This window comes from Eretmochelys imbricata, chromosome 4 (assembly GCF_965152235.1).
Source record: "Eretmochelys imbricata isolate rEreImb1 chromosome 4, rEreImb1.hap1, whole genome shotgun sequence".
NCBI classification, from domain to species: Eukaryota; Metazoa; Chordata; order Testudines; family Cheloniidae; genus Eretmochelys; species Eretmochelys imbricata.
Genome location: NC_135575.1, coordinates 35,051,375 through 35,064,020, shown reverse-complemented (window position 1 = coordinate 35,064,020; position 12,646 = coordinate 35,051,375). Strand labels below are relative to the sequence as shown.

Below are 12,646 nucleotides of genomic sequence, written 5' to 3'. Positions count from 1 at the left end.
TAACCTAACAGGCTGCCAAGTGAAAAGCATAGTTTCTGATCCTTCCTAGAATGCTCAGTCCACAGTTTTACAGTGCTTATCTTGAAGCAGGTTTACTAATGAAATTCACCCACATTTCCCTCCATAGACTTTGCTATTAGAAGTGGTTCAACTAAAAATAACTAACATGTCAGTTAGGAGATTAACCACAGTAGTCTGGTTTGTCTCCAAAGACATTGTGGTCCATGTAGATGAACTCAAACAAGAAATAAAACAACAATTTTGGGGATCTGCAAAGGCTGATATTGTACTAATAGGATTGGTTAGCTAATAATTGAAGGAACAGTTCTTCAAATGTATGTCCTTGGTTTCAGTTTGTGAGCCACTAAAGTTCTGCCAGGAACAAAACATTAGCCTTGTGTCCATGTGCACAACATCAGACTCCCCAGTCAGTGAGGAGAATTTTTTATTTTTTTTTTTATTTAAAGAGCTTGGATATCATTACTTTGCTATGTTTTACCAGGATGTCCTGTAAGAAATGCAGTTTGTTGTATTATGCTTTGATAATGCACAAAAATCTTCTGAAATGCAAGTTAAAAATATTTTTCTGGAGTACAATTTTGTAGTCATTGACCCTGTGAACTGAAAAAGAAATCAGATCTGGGTACTGTATATTGCATTTTATTTGTACTAATTTTTCTAACTGGATATTTTAAAAATGAGAATGTCATTATTTAATTCTCTTTTTAGTGTTTACACTTGTCAAGACATTCTAAAAATAAGAGCGTTTTTTCACTAAAGTTACAGGTTAATTTAACTATTAATGCAATTATTTCCTCTGCGATCAGCTTTTACTGAAGGTTTCGAAATAAAATACTTGAGTAGCTGAGGAAATGAATACAGAACAAATAAACTGTTAAACTCTGGGCTGCCCAGTATCCACTTAGGTTCCCCAAGAACAACATGAAAAGTAACGTTGACCAGGTAAGCTGCTAATCTGCAGTTCTGTTGTACACTAACAAAGTTGTGTATTCCCACATACTAAACCAACATACTTGTTTGTCCAACCAAAGTATCTACACAACTCCTGATAGAAAGGAATAGCAGTTCAGTCATATGACAGTAACATTTAATAATAAATATGGTTAGGTAACAGTGGAAGAAGTGTTGCTGTTGGAGTGTATTCACCTTGCACCTGTTTATGAGTCACTGAGATTTGTGCCAACGATTTCTAAGGAAAAAAAAACAACCCAAAACCTCTAAATGCATAACATCAGGCTCTCAAGCACAGTGCTTATAGTGTCATCAAGATATAGTAACTAAAAATTTAAAATGTTTGATTTTTACATTTCCCATTTGGGGACTGACTTTGCAATCCTGAAGCAGGTGAATGAAATCAGTGGGAGTTTTGCTTACAATAACATATTATACACAGCTTTCTTTTCATTTATCTAATATTGGTTAATGTGTGTAAATACACAAAAGTATGTATATATAGCTATGTAATGCATATAGGTATATATACATAATACATACAGACCCAGGCTAACTTGCCATTAAATGTTTAGACTTTGAAATAATTTTCTTCTTGTTACATAGATATAGGTTTTAAAAATAAAAATACTTCCATGCTTGTAGAGCTCCAATGATGTTAGCAGGTATTATTTCTAATTTTCAGTGTCATCATATCACAACAGCTTTCCTTTTCCTTTTTTTAAGTTTTTTTTTTTTTTAAATATAAAATTACCAATACAAAATGTAAAAACTGGTATATCAGAGTACATGGGCGGTAGGAGTACTTCAGGGTCATAGTAGCTTCATTCCCATAGAGCATAAAATGTCAAGGCTCACTTCCGGCTTCACCAGTCATATATCATAAGTCTTACCTTCATTAGCAAGAAGAATACAGTAAACCACTTCCCACCATTGTAGACAGATATTGTAACTTTAAATTTTAGTATGCTTTTGCCCTCAAACTCCAGAACTCTAAAGATGATATTTTGTGGATGAGTGATAATTAATAAACAAAAGGTGTGGTGTGTTCTTTGGCACCTCAATCTCATAAGTAAACCAAACTACTGCTTCTTTTCTTTCTCAGGGATAAATCCTATCTGTGGTGGACTCCTAGTACTGACGAATAGAATAGCTCTGTAAAATGTGATGAATAGAAAACATATCAAGGGGTGTTATATTTTGTCTACAATTGTCTTGTACAATTGCACAAGAATTTGGTCCACTTATTCCCTTGCAGTTTAGTCCTTTTAAGAACTTTGGTTATCGCATTAATGTTTTGGTAAAATAAAGAGCAGATGCTTTCTTTCCTTTCTTCATCTTTCTTTCAGGTGGATTTTTCATTGTCCTCTCCTGTCTTCTGAACCCGTGAATATTTTTTGCATGAAGACTTGAAGCAGCTGGGAGGCCAAGATATTGGCCATGAGAAGCAGCAAGGAACTGAGCCTTGAATATTCTTCTCAAAGAAATAAAATATCGGATACCACCATGCTCGAGAGAGAAAATTAGTCTGGGAAGAGACCTTCAAATTCTATATTGGGGAGAAAAAGGAGAATAGAAGAAACAATTTAACAAGTTTAGACAGTAGAACCAATCGCATTAGCTGAATCATAAAGAAGTGACAATTACAGTATATTTGAATGAAATTCTGCAAATAGTAAGTTTATTTAACCTGGAAAGGAAAACAGTTTGATGTGACTTGGGTATTCCATATGACAAATGGCATAGTGAGAACTGAACACTTCTTTCTAATGTGTCACACAATAGAAGAATAAAGAGGAGACTCAAATTGAAAAGAAATATATTTAAAGCCAACAGAAGGTAAAACAACAACAACAAAAACAAACACACACACACACACACACACACAGAGGATATAGCCAACCTTTGTCCAATGTACTGTAGGAAATGTAACTGGAAATTTTAAAAAGGCTGGGTAATTTAAGGTCTCTAATAACGTTAGTAGCTACTATCAATCAATTAAGATATGGTGTAGTCTATCCTAGCTACCTAAAACAGTGATAAAGTATTCATGTTTCGAAAAAAGATAGGTTTTAAAAACATACGCATGCCAGAAATGACAGACTACTTCTTAACATGGGCCCCTGTTCAGGAAAGCACACAAGCACCTGCTTAACTTTATACTTGTGCTTCAATTTCTGTGGAAAAATTATATTTTTGCCCCAGATCTAATCTACTAATTTTAAGGCCATTATGACCTTTTTTGTGGAATTTGCAAGGAGAGGCCATTATTGGGTTTATAGCGGTTTATATATACATACATATTACATATACATACATACCCTTTGCACTCACCTTTTCATTAGCCATTGAGTGGTACCACCAGAAGAGCCTTGTGGTGATATAATAAGCAACAATAACATCCACAGTGTAGTGTTCATGGGCGACAAGAATGCAGATTATACCAGCGGCACTCATCAACCAGCAGATCAAATGATACCACCAAAAATGACGAGGTGAGTCTGTCAAAAGGAGAGAATTATATGTTTCTATAAATATCCAAGATTAACTTTAGCAGTTTAATTTGAATCTGTGTGATGTGTGTGGATATTTTATACATATATATTAATGGAGAGAGAGAAAATCTCTGCTGTAGTAAAAATTCTCTTTGAACAACTAAGAAAGCTTACTGATGCAGAGGTATCATCTGCTGAAATATGGCCATTAGGGTCTGTAGATCTTCAGCTAAGGGACCTATGAAGGTTAAGAGTAATCTAAGTTTTCATTTTCAAAATGGTTTTTAGTTTATATTACCAAAGAAAGGACAAAAGTTGACCACTAAGACTCAAAAGTTTGTCACTGTAATTTTCCCTAAAAATCATGGTCTAATTCAGAGTCCTTCCACCATTTGTGGACAGAGGACCAAGACCAATTCACAGCTCAGGGTGGGTGGTGGTGTCCAAGCTCCTGTTTTGGATGTTAATTGCAAGATGCCTCCCAGCCAGCTACCTTTAACTGAAACTGCTCTTTTGCTGAACATCCAGAATGGCTTCTGGCCACAAGAGGAGTAAGCTCAGTAGGAGTAAGAGGCAATCTATTCTAATGGGTTAGACATGGAACTGGGAGCAAGGAACTCCAGGCTTCTAATTCCAGCTCTGACACTATCTGTGGCTTTAGTCAAGTCACATAACCTTTCTTCTAACTTAGTATCCTGGTCTGTGAAATGGGGCTTGTATGCCACATATCGGAGTACATTGTGATAATTAATTTGTTAATGTTTGTGAAGCAGTATGCAAGTGCTAAAGTCATCCAGAATGCCCACAACCCTCCAGCAGCTGGCAGTCTTGCAGTTTAGCTGGAAATTTTTCCTTGAAAAATGTTTTTGATGTTGTCAACTACGGACATCATGACAGGCAGCTGGGCTCCACTTCCCCTGCAGTCGGAGGCTGGTGGTGGACCCCCTAAGAGTCCCACCCCACTTTTTATGTAAAATGAGTCCGTTAGGTTTGGGATACCGTAAATACTGTACCAGTGATCTTACCCAAAGAGGCTGGCCCTGTGCATAGTGTTATCTAGTTACTGTAGTCAGGACTCAGTTATGTTTTGGAGGAAGGTGGGGGGAACTGAAAGACTACATCATAGAATCCCCCCAAAAATGCTAAGGCTGAGTCCATTCCACTGATTTGTGGACCAGGATTTGGAGTCCTATCCTGTTATCTAGTTGAGGAAGCAGGCTCCAGACAGAAGTGATATTCCACACTAGTATAATCTTCCCCTGTTCTGAGAGAGAGAAAGAAGCATGGGGAAAGCCCCTGAGTAAAATGCACTGACAATACCCAAAAGATGCGAGGGTAGGGAGCAGCGGGGGGGAACTACACAAAGGGTATGTCTACACTATGAAACTAGGTTGATTTTATAAAAGTCAATTTTTTGGAAGCGGTTTTATACAGTCGATTGCGTGCGTCCCCACTAAGTGCAGTAAGTCGGCAGAGTGCATCCACAGTACCCTAGTTCGCGTCGACTTTCTGAGTTAGTAGCTATTCCAGTCTCCACCGCCCACGGGAATTCTGGGTTGAGCTCCCAATGCCTGATGGGGCAAAAACGTTGTCATGGGTGGTTCTGAGTACATGACATCAGTCGCCCCTCCCTCCCTCTGTGAAAGCAATGGCAGACAATCGTTTTGCAGCTTTTTTCCTGGGTTAACCGCGCAGACGCCATAGCACTGCAAGTGGGAGCCCGCTCAGCTCACTGTCACCACTGCTGTTGCAGGCAAGTCTACTGTGGGGGCTGCTGTGATCCAAATAGTCAATGCAATCATTGACATTCTGTTACCAAGAGTAGTGACTCTGGGAAATGTGCAAGCCTTTTTAGATTTTAGGTGCATCATATTCCTGTCCTTTGTCACTGGTGAAGAAATCTTGCAGCCGTATAGTCCACATGTAACAGCTCCAGGGCTCTTACTCTTTTGCCTTGGCCACACAGTAGCAGCTCCTGGGTGCCTTTGCATCAATGGTGAACGGCTCAATCTGCTTCCGCTGTAACTCTGCTATCCTGATCTGGGCAACTCTGCAGCAGACGGTGCAGTAGGACTGCTAGCTGTCCTCACCAATGGTGTTTTGCTCGCTCTACCACTTCTGCTGCAATTCTGCTATCCTGATCTCCTGCGAGCTGGAGGCTTCTGCCTCAGGCTGCTCTCCCAGCTGGCTGCACAGCGTGGTTACACCTACCGCAGCCTACCCCTTGCTCCCATGGCTCATGAAGCCTGGACAGTTGTAAGGAGCAGTTCAACTATAGGCTGAGCAAGTGCAGAATGGTGGTAGAATTTGCCTTTGGACGTTTAAAAGCTCGCTGGCGCTGTTAGTCAGACCTCAGCGCAAGAAACATTCCCATTGTTATTGCTGCTTGCTGTGTGCTCCATAATATCTGAGAGAGTAAGGGGGAGACATTTATGGCGGGGTGGGAGGTTGAGGCAAATTGCCTGGTGTCCGATTTTAAGCAGCCAGACACCGATTAGAAGAGCACAGCAAGGCACGCTATGCATGACAGAGACTTTGAAAACCGGTTTCATGACTGGCCAGGCTACGGTATGACCGTTGTGTGAGTTTGTCCTTGATGCAAACCCGCCCCCTTTGTTGATTTTAATTTCCTTTAAGCCAACCACCCTCCCCCCTTCAAAATAAAGTAACTATTGTTTTGAAACCATGCATTCTTTCTTTATTAATTAAAAAAAATTGAGAACGGACAAAGTAGCCGCGGGTGGTTTTGGGTACATGTCGTCAGTGACCATTCCCTCCCTTCCTCCTTCTATGAGAGCAACGGTAGACAATCATTTCTCACCCTTTTTCCTGGATTGCCCGCGCATACGCCACAGCACTGCAAGCGGGAGCCCGTTCCAATCACCGCTGCAGTTGTGAGCATTGTAAACACCTCGCATTTGACCTTGGAGATTTGGCATATATATTGGCATGATGTCTTTTGGAACGGAGTTCTGTTAGCATGGATTCATCTCCCCATACAGCAATCAAATCCAGTTCCTCCCATTCGGCCCACGCTGGAGCTCTTTTGTGATTCTGGGACTGCATGGTCACCTGTGCTGATGAGCTCGCCATGCAGGCCAAACAGAAAATGAAATTCAAAAGCTCCCGGGGCTTTTCCTGTGTACCTGACTAGTGCATCTGAGTTGAAAGTGCTGTCCAGAGTGGTCACAATGGAGCACTCTGGGATAGCTCCCGGAGGCTAATACTATCGAATTGTGTCCACACTACCCCAAATTCGACCCAGCGATGTTGATTTTAGCGCTAATCCCCTTGTCGGGGAGGAGTACAAAAATAGATTTTAAGAGTCCTTTAAGTTGACAAAAATGGCTTTGTTATGTGGACGAGTGCAGGGTTAAATCAACCTAACGCTGCTAAATTTGACCTAAACTCGTAGTGTAGACCAGGGCCTAGAAATAAACAAATGTCTCTCACACAAGAAACATGCCTGATCAAAGAGACCAGCAGAGCATATTGCAAGTAACCTCTAATTCAAAACAATGATATACTATATGCTCTTGCTTAGAAAACTACATTTTCCTAATTACACAGGAAATAGAAATGGGTAAATTATGCACTTCTGATGTACACAGCACTTTGACTACAAAGCAGAAGAATTCAGATGGGATACACTGCCAATTCTTAGGCAGCATTTACAAAGCTTATTATATGTACAGTCTGGTTGTTATTCTCCCCCACCCTTACCCTGCTATTTAAAGACATCTGAATTATGCTACTGTATGAAAAAAAAATCTTTAAAAAGAAGAGTTAAATATATCTTGCCTGTGGCATATATTACAGGATAAGATTTAAATGACCACTGTTAAGCTGTGATAACAAACATACATACAAAATTAATAAAACAGAAAGCAGGAAATCCTGTTGCCACCTACTCATGGAACATTAGGCTGACTGCCATCTGTTCTTCTAGCAGGTTTGATTTATTAATTACACACAATACAATGCCAGAAAATTTCGTAGTACAAAGACTTAGACTTAATGGTCACCATGCTATACCTCTTTGTTGTTTAAAGAAATAAAAGGTCTTATGTCCACATGGAAGTTCTCTGTCTCTCTTTAGACTGTCAAGTAACATTGTTTGCCTCACCAAGTAATGGGACATTCTTTTGTTACAAAAAAGAATGTTTTACGTTATCCTGTGTGCTGAAGTTAGATAAATAATTTAATGAAGTCCAATGCCTCAGTCAAAGTGCTCAGGAAATCAGCAATGAAACAGGGACAGATTCTAATTTTAGATACATGCCATGCCGTGAATTTAAAAGAAAAATGCTGCTGCACTGACATATGGCCAAACAAGTAGCCAAATTATTGAGGTCCGAGTGGTGCATGCTGCATATTACATCTTACTGTCTGCTCCTCAGTTACATAATCTTGAAACTCATACTGTGAGACTCCAGAAGCCACAGAGTTCCCTACTACCCTCAGGAGCTGGATTTTTGACAGACCATTGCAAAATGAGGTTATAAAAAAGTATCCTCCATTGTGCAAGCCAAACTCAGCACCAAATACAGCACTGGTATAAGCGGGCATAATTCCCATTGACGCAAGGGGAGTCATTTCTCTTTCTCGCTCTCTCAAATCATTAACTAGAGGATTATTTGCTGATTACCTCAAACAGAAGTGATAAGACAGATAATCATTTTGTGCACTGAGCTGATTCAGCCCCTCTCTCAACCTTACCACACACCCCTCCCACATCAGTCTCCCAAAACACACAGATGTTTTCTAAAAACTCTGAAGCTCCACACCATGTACTAGGATATTATTGTACTTGCATACTATGTACAAGCACGGCAGACTCATTCCAGAAGCCACCTACTAGGAGGGTCAAGTGCATTTTGTCAAACTGTGTATTGCAATTTTGCCATTTGTTTTAGGTTGTAAAATGCAACAATGTGGTTTTAGCTTAAGTGCTCTTCTTGTAACACAGGCATCAGCAACACAACTATATTTAAATACTGTAACTTACATTCCTTGATAAACAGGTAGGTGAGTGTTAGCACTACTGTGTGACCGCTAAACAGGAAGTCTCCACATAGGATGTGAGATCCAGTTATGGACAGACCACCACCAGAAATCAATCGTAGGATCCTCTGCACCTTAGCCTGAGAATCTCCATTCAACTGCAAAATGAGAAAAAATTCAAGATGATGAAGAATATATGTTTGGACAAGAAGTTTAAGTTAACTTGTGCTTAAAAAATAATAATGAAAAGCTCTATTTCCTAAACATCTGAATCTTCTTTGTCTATTGTCTATGTATTTCTCAAAGATAATAGCATATTTACCAGAAAAATTTGTCAACAACCAAGGCTAGGCATTATAGGATTAGACTAGGATATGCGCTGCTGGATTTTAAACCTTTTTGTTTCTTGTTTTCCAATCAAAATGTGCAGGTCCTTCATAAAAATAACCGCAAAGCTTTCTGTATGCATTATATATTGATCAGGATGAGGTACAGTATATTTCAAAAGGGTGGACACATTAAGAATTATGTAAGTTCATAGTACATATTTGTCACTTGTGGCACGTACCCCAGAACTCTCTTTCAATAATGGTGTGACAGATATGACAGTATCCTGGGCCAGCCTTATGGAGTTAAGTTAAACCTTATTGAATGTTTAGGAGGAACAAAGAGATAATATGAACTTCAAAAGACTATGTTAAACAATATAGCAGATGCGGCAAAGAGTCCTGTGGCACCTTATAGACTAACAGACGTATTGGAGCATGAACTTTCGTGGGTGAATAACCACTTTGTCGGATGCAGATCCAGACTAACACGGCTACCCCTCTGAATATAGCAGACATGATAGATCTTTTGGGACAATGTGCGTGAAGTAGAGTTTTGAGGACAGGGGTCGGCAAACTTTTTGGCCTGAGGGACGCATCGGGTTTCTGAAATTGTATGGAGGGCCAGTTAAGGGAGGCTGTGCCTCCTCAAACAGCCAGGCATGGCATGGTCCCCGCCCCCTATCTGACCCCACCTGCTTCTCACCCCCTGAGAGCCCCCCCCCCGGGACCCCTGCCCCATCCACCCCCCGCTCTGTCTCCCCTGACTGCCCCTGGACCCCCTGCCCCTCACTGCTCCCCGCTGCCCCATCCAACCTCCTCTCTCCTTCCTGATGCCCTCCCGCCACATCCAACCACCCCTTCTACCTGTCCCCAGACCGCCCCTGGAACTCCTGCCTGCCCCCTGCCACCCCATCCAACCCCCCTTCTCCTTCTGGACTGCCCCCCCCGGGACCTCTGTCCCCATTCAATCACCCTGTTCCCTGCCCTCTGACTGCCCCGCTACCTATCCACACTCCCGCCCCTTGATCACCACCTCCGAACTCCACTGCCCGCTATCTAATCCCCCAGCTCCCTGCCTCCTTACTGCGCTGCCTGAAGCGCTGGTGGCTGGCGGCACAGCTGCACCAGGACAGGCAGCTGTGCCACGCAGCACAGAGCACCCCAGGTCAGGCTCACTGCTCTGCTGCCCAGAGCATTGCGCCAGCAGTGGAGCGAGCTGAGGCTGTGGAGGAGGAGGGGGCTAGCCTCCCAGGCTAGGAGCTCAGGAGCTGGGCAAGACGGTCCCGTGGGCCGGATGTGGCCCGCGAGCCATAGTTTGCCCACATCTGTTCTGGGAATTACCTATGAACTCAGCCTTTGAAGCTTCATCCTGAGCGGGAGACTTTGTCTGCTGTTCACCTGTTGCTCTGAGGACAGTTCAAAGACCCAGTTTGGATTCTCCAGGGAGCAACAAAGAAAGGACTTTTGAATAACTAGCCTGAGTTTAAGCTGGCTCAGGGCTTTCTTCCTGATCCAGCAAACAAGACAGGAACTCTGGTCCATGGAGGGCCCAAATCCTTAGGGAAGGGCTTGGACTACTCAGGCCTCATAAGACTGGGTACTAGTTCTGAGCTGAAGCGGTTATGAACTTGCGACCATAAAAGAGAAGGGAGGTTTGAAGGACTGACCTGCCAGAGTCCATGTTGGAGGCAGCTGGAGTGATCTCTGGTAAGCTTATTAGCATGTGTGTAGGTTCTTTTATTATTTTAATAGGTTTTCTCTGTAATGCTTTTACCATAAGAATAAAATGCTTTCATAGGAAGTGTTATGTGGTAACTTACAACTGTTGGCAATTACTCTGTTAGTAGTCTCTGAAGAGAAAGCAGGAGAAGCCTGCTTAGGCAGCTTATCTTTTGCTGGGGATATCACAGTATAGTCAAGGGACTGTGCAGCCTGGAAATGCCCTGGTCAGGACAGAGAGAGACTCAGGTCTCTACCCAAGAGATGCAATGGCTAGGGGTCTGGAAGCCTGAGAGCAGGGGCTCTTGCTGGACCACTATGGGGAAACACAAGTACAGTTGCCCTGAACTGTGAGAAATGGTTCTAATAGAACCAATATAAAAATTGTGTGAGGTGTTACATGCAAGTCACTCACTCTTTGTCCAGAGCCAAGTAAAACGTTCACAAATCAAGACTGAAAACTACATGAAATTTGCCTAATTTGGGGCTTAGTTAAATGGTCAGAAGTCAGCCTAGGTTTGTTGACATTTTTGTAGACTTTTCAAATACACATGGGCTGATTTAAAATTTCTTACTGATACTGTGCAAACGCTCAGTCAGTTTCATATCAGTTTTCACTAAGTTAACTTGTTGGGGGTTTGGGGGAGGGGGAGACAAGTTCATCCCTGGTTTAACTCCAAGTAAGATAAAGCAATTACATCAAGAATGAATATGCCCCCATCTCTAGAGTAGTCCTGAAATATTAATTCATTGAACCGAGTTGCTAGGGAGAAATTCTGTTCCTCCAAAGCTGTCCCCTGAGTGGCTCCAATGTTTGTTCTGTGATACTTGGTAGGTAATGTCTGTTTTTAATTCCCATATATCCCATTTTAATTGCAGCATTGAGGGATGGGATGAATATTGAAAGCAAAAATCAGAAATATGCAATTTAAAATACAAAGTCTACTGTAGGTGCTGCAACGTGCCAATGTTAGGATTAGAAAAACTTCCAAAAAGCAATAATTCAACAGTCCTTAACATGTCAGTAAAGAAATCTTTTTAAGGTGGCTATGGAATCTTAGTTTGGCGACCTGGAGTAATCATAACAGAAACCTAAGCCAGTTCTTCACCATCACCATACACACACACACACACACACACACACACACTCACAATTGGTCTAACATTTAGAGCACTCTATCATTTAGTTCTGCAGTACCATTGGCAAACACAATCAAATTTCCACAAGTATTTGCTCAAATTTTTTTTTGGAGAATTTGCTTTTCCTATGTTTACATACCTTTTGCCATGAGTGTCAGCTGCCCAAACTGGATTTAAAAGCCCCAGACAGCCCTGGCCAAAACAGCATCATTGGCAAACGTGCTTACAGCAGGCCACCATTGCCTCTCAAAAATCTAACTGCAATGCAAGGCTTCACTAGCTTGTCCTCCAAGTAGCTGGTTTGTATGTCAGCTGACAAACTACAGTAAGGTATATTTATTATGTACGTCTCAGCTGAAAAAAAAAAATCTCTGAAGATATGAATCTAGATGGCTTTTAAAAAAAATAAAAAAAAAATAAAAATAAATATGTCTAGTCTGGCATAATCCTGACGTGTCTAGATGTACATAAAACCTAGAACTAAATGGGCAAACAATCAATCTGCTGTAGTACTACTCCCTTGTACTCTCTACTCCTAAAAGATGCTCACTGTTCACAAAATCCTGTCTTACTAACAGCAATATACCAAAATAAAATGAAAAACCTAGCAATCACCAAAATAATCACCTGCCAGGAGCCACACTTATCTCTGAAGAGTATCATATAGTATGTGGAGAAAACATTAACTTTATTAAAATAAATGTACCAAGATGTCTTTTTCAGATACTGTATTTGATGTAATACTTTGGCCAATACCAAGATTTCTTACCTTTGGAGCACACTGAAAATGCATTCCAGGCACAGGTAGGGTGGTAACATACATGGTAATACAGCGATACAGGTACAAAGTTCCAATTATAAAAAAGAACCTGCGTCCCACTATTGATCTGAAAACAAGGAGGGAGGGAGAAAAAAGAAAGTAAGCATAAACTGAAAGGCAGGATATATTTACTTGTCACGAGGAGAGAGGGTCGTACGGTGCCTCCA

The 12,646-nt window shown here is 41.3% G+C and overlaps 1 protein-coding gene across 1 annotated transcript in view; it reads right to left on the bottom strand.

Moving 5' to 3' along the window:
* Positions 1 to 2,317: 2,317 nt before the first annotated feature.
* Positions 2,318 to 12,646, bottom strand: part of SGMS2 (sphingomyelin synthase 2) — a 58,299-nt gene continuing 47,970 nt past the window's right edge. Inside the window, exons 3-6 of the mRNA XM_077814400.1 lie at positions 12,429 to 12,546; positions 8,476 to 8,629; positions 3,307 to 3,473; positions 2,318 to 2,521 (exon numbers count right to left, since the gene is read on the bottom strand). Of these exons, the coding sequence (XP_077670526.1) occupies positions 2,318 to 2,521; positions 3,307 to 3,473; positions 8,476 to 8,629; positions 12,429 to 12,546 (643 nt within the window). The remainder of the gene's footprint in view (positions 2,522 to 3,306; positions 3,474 to 8,475; positions 8,630 to 12,428; positions 12,547 to 12,646) is intronic.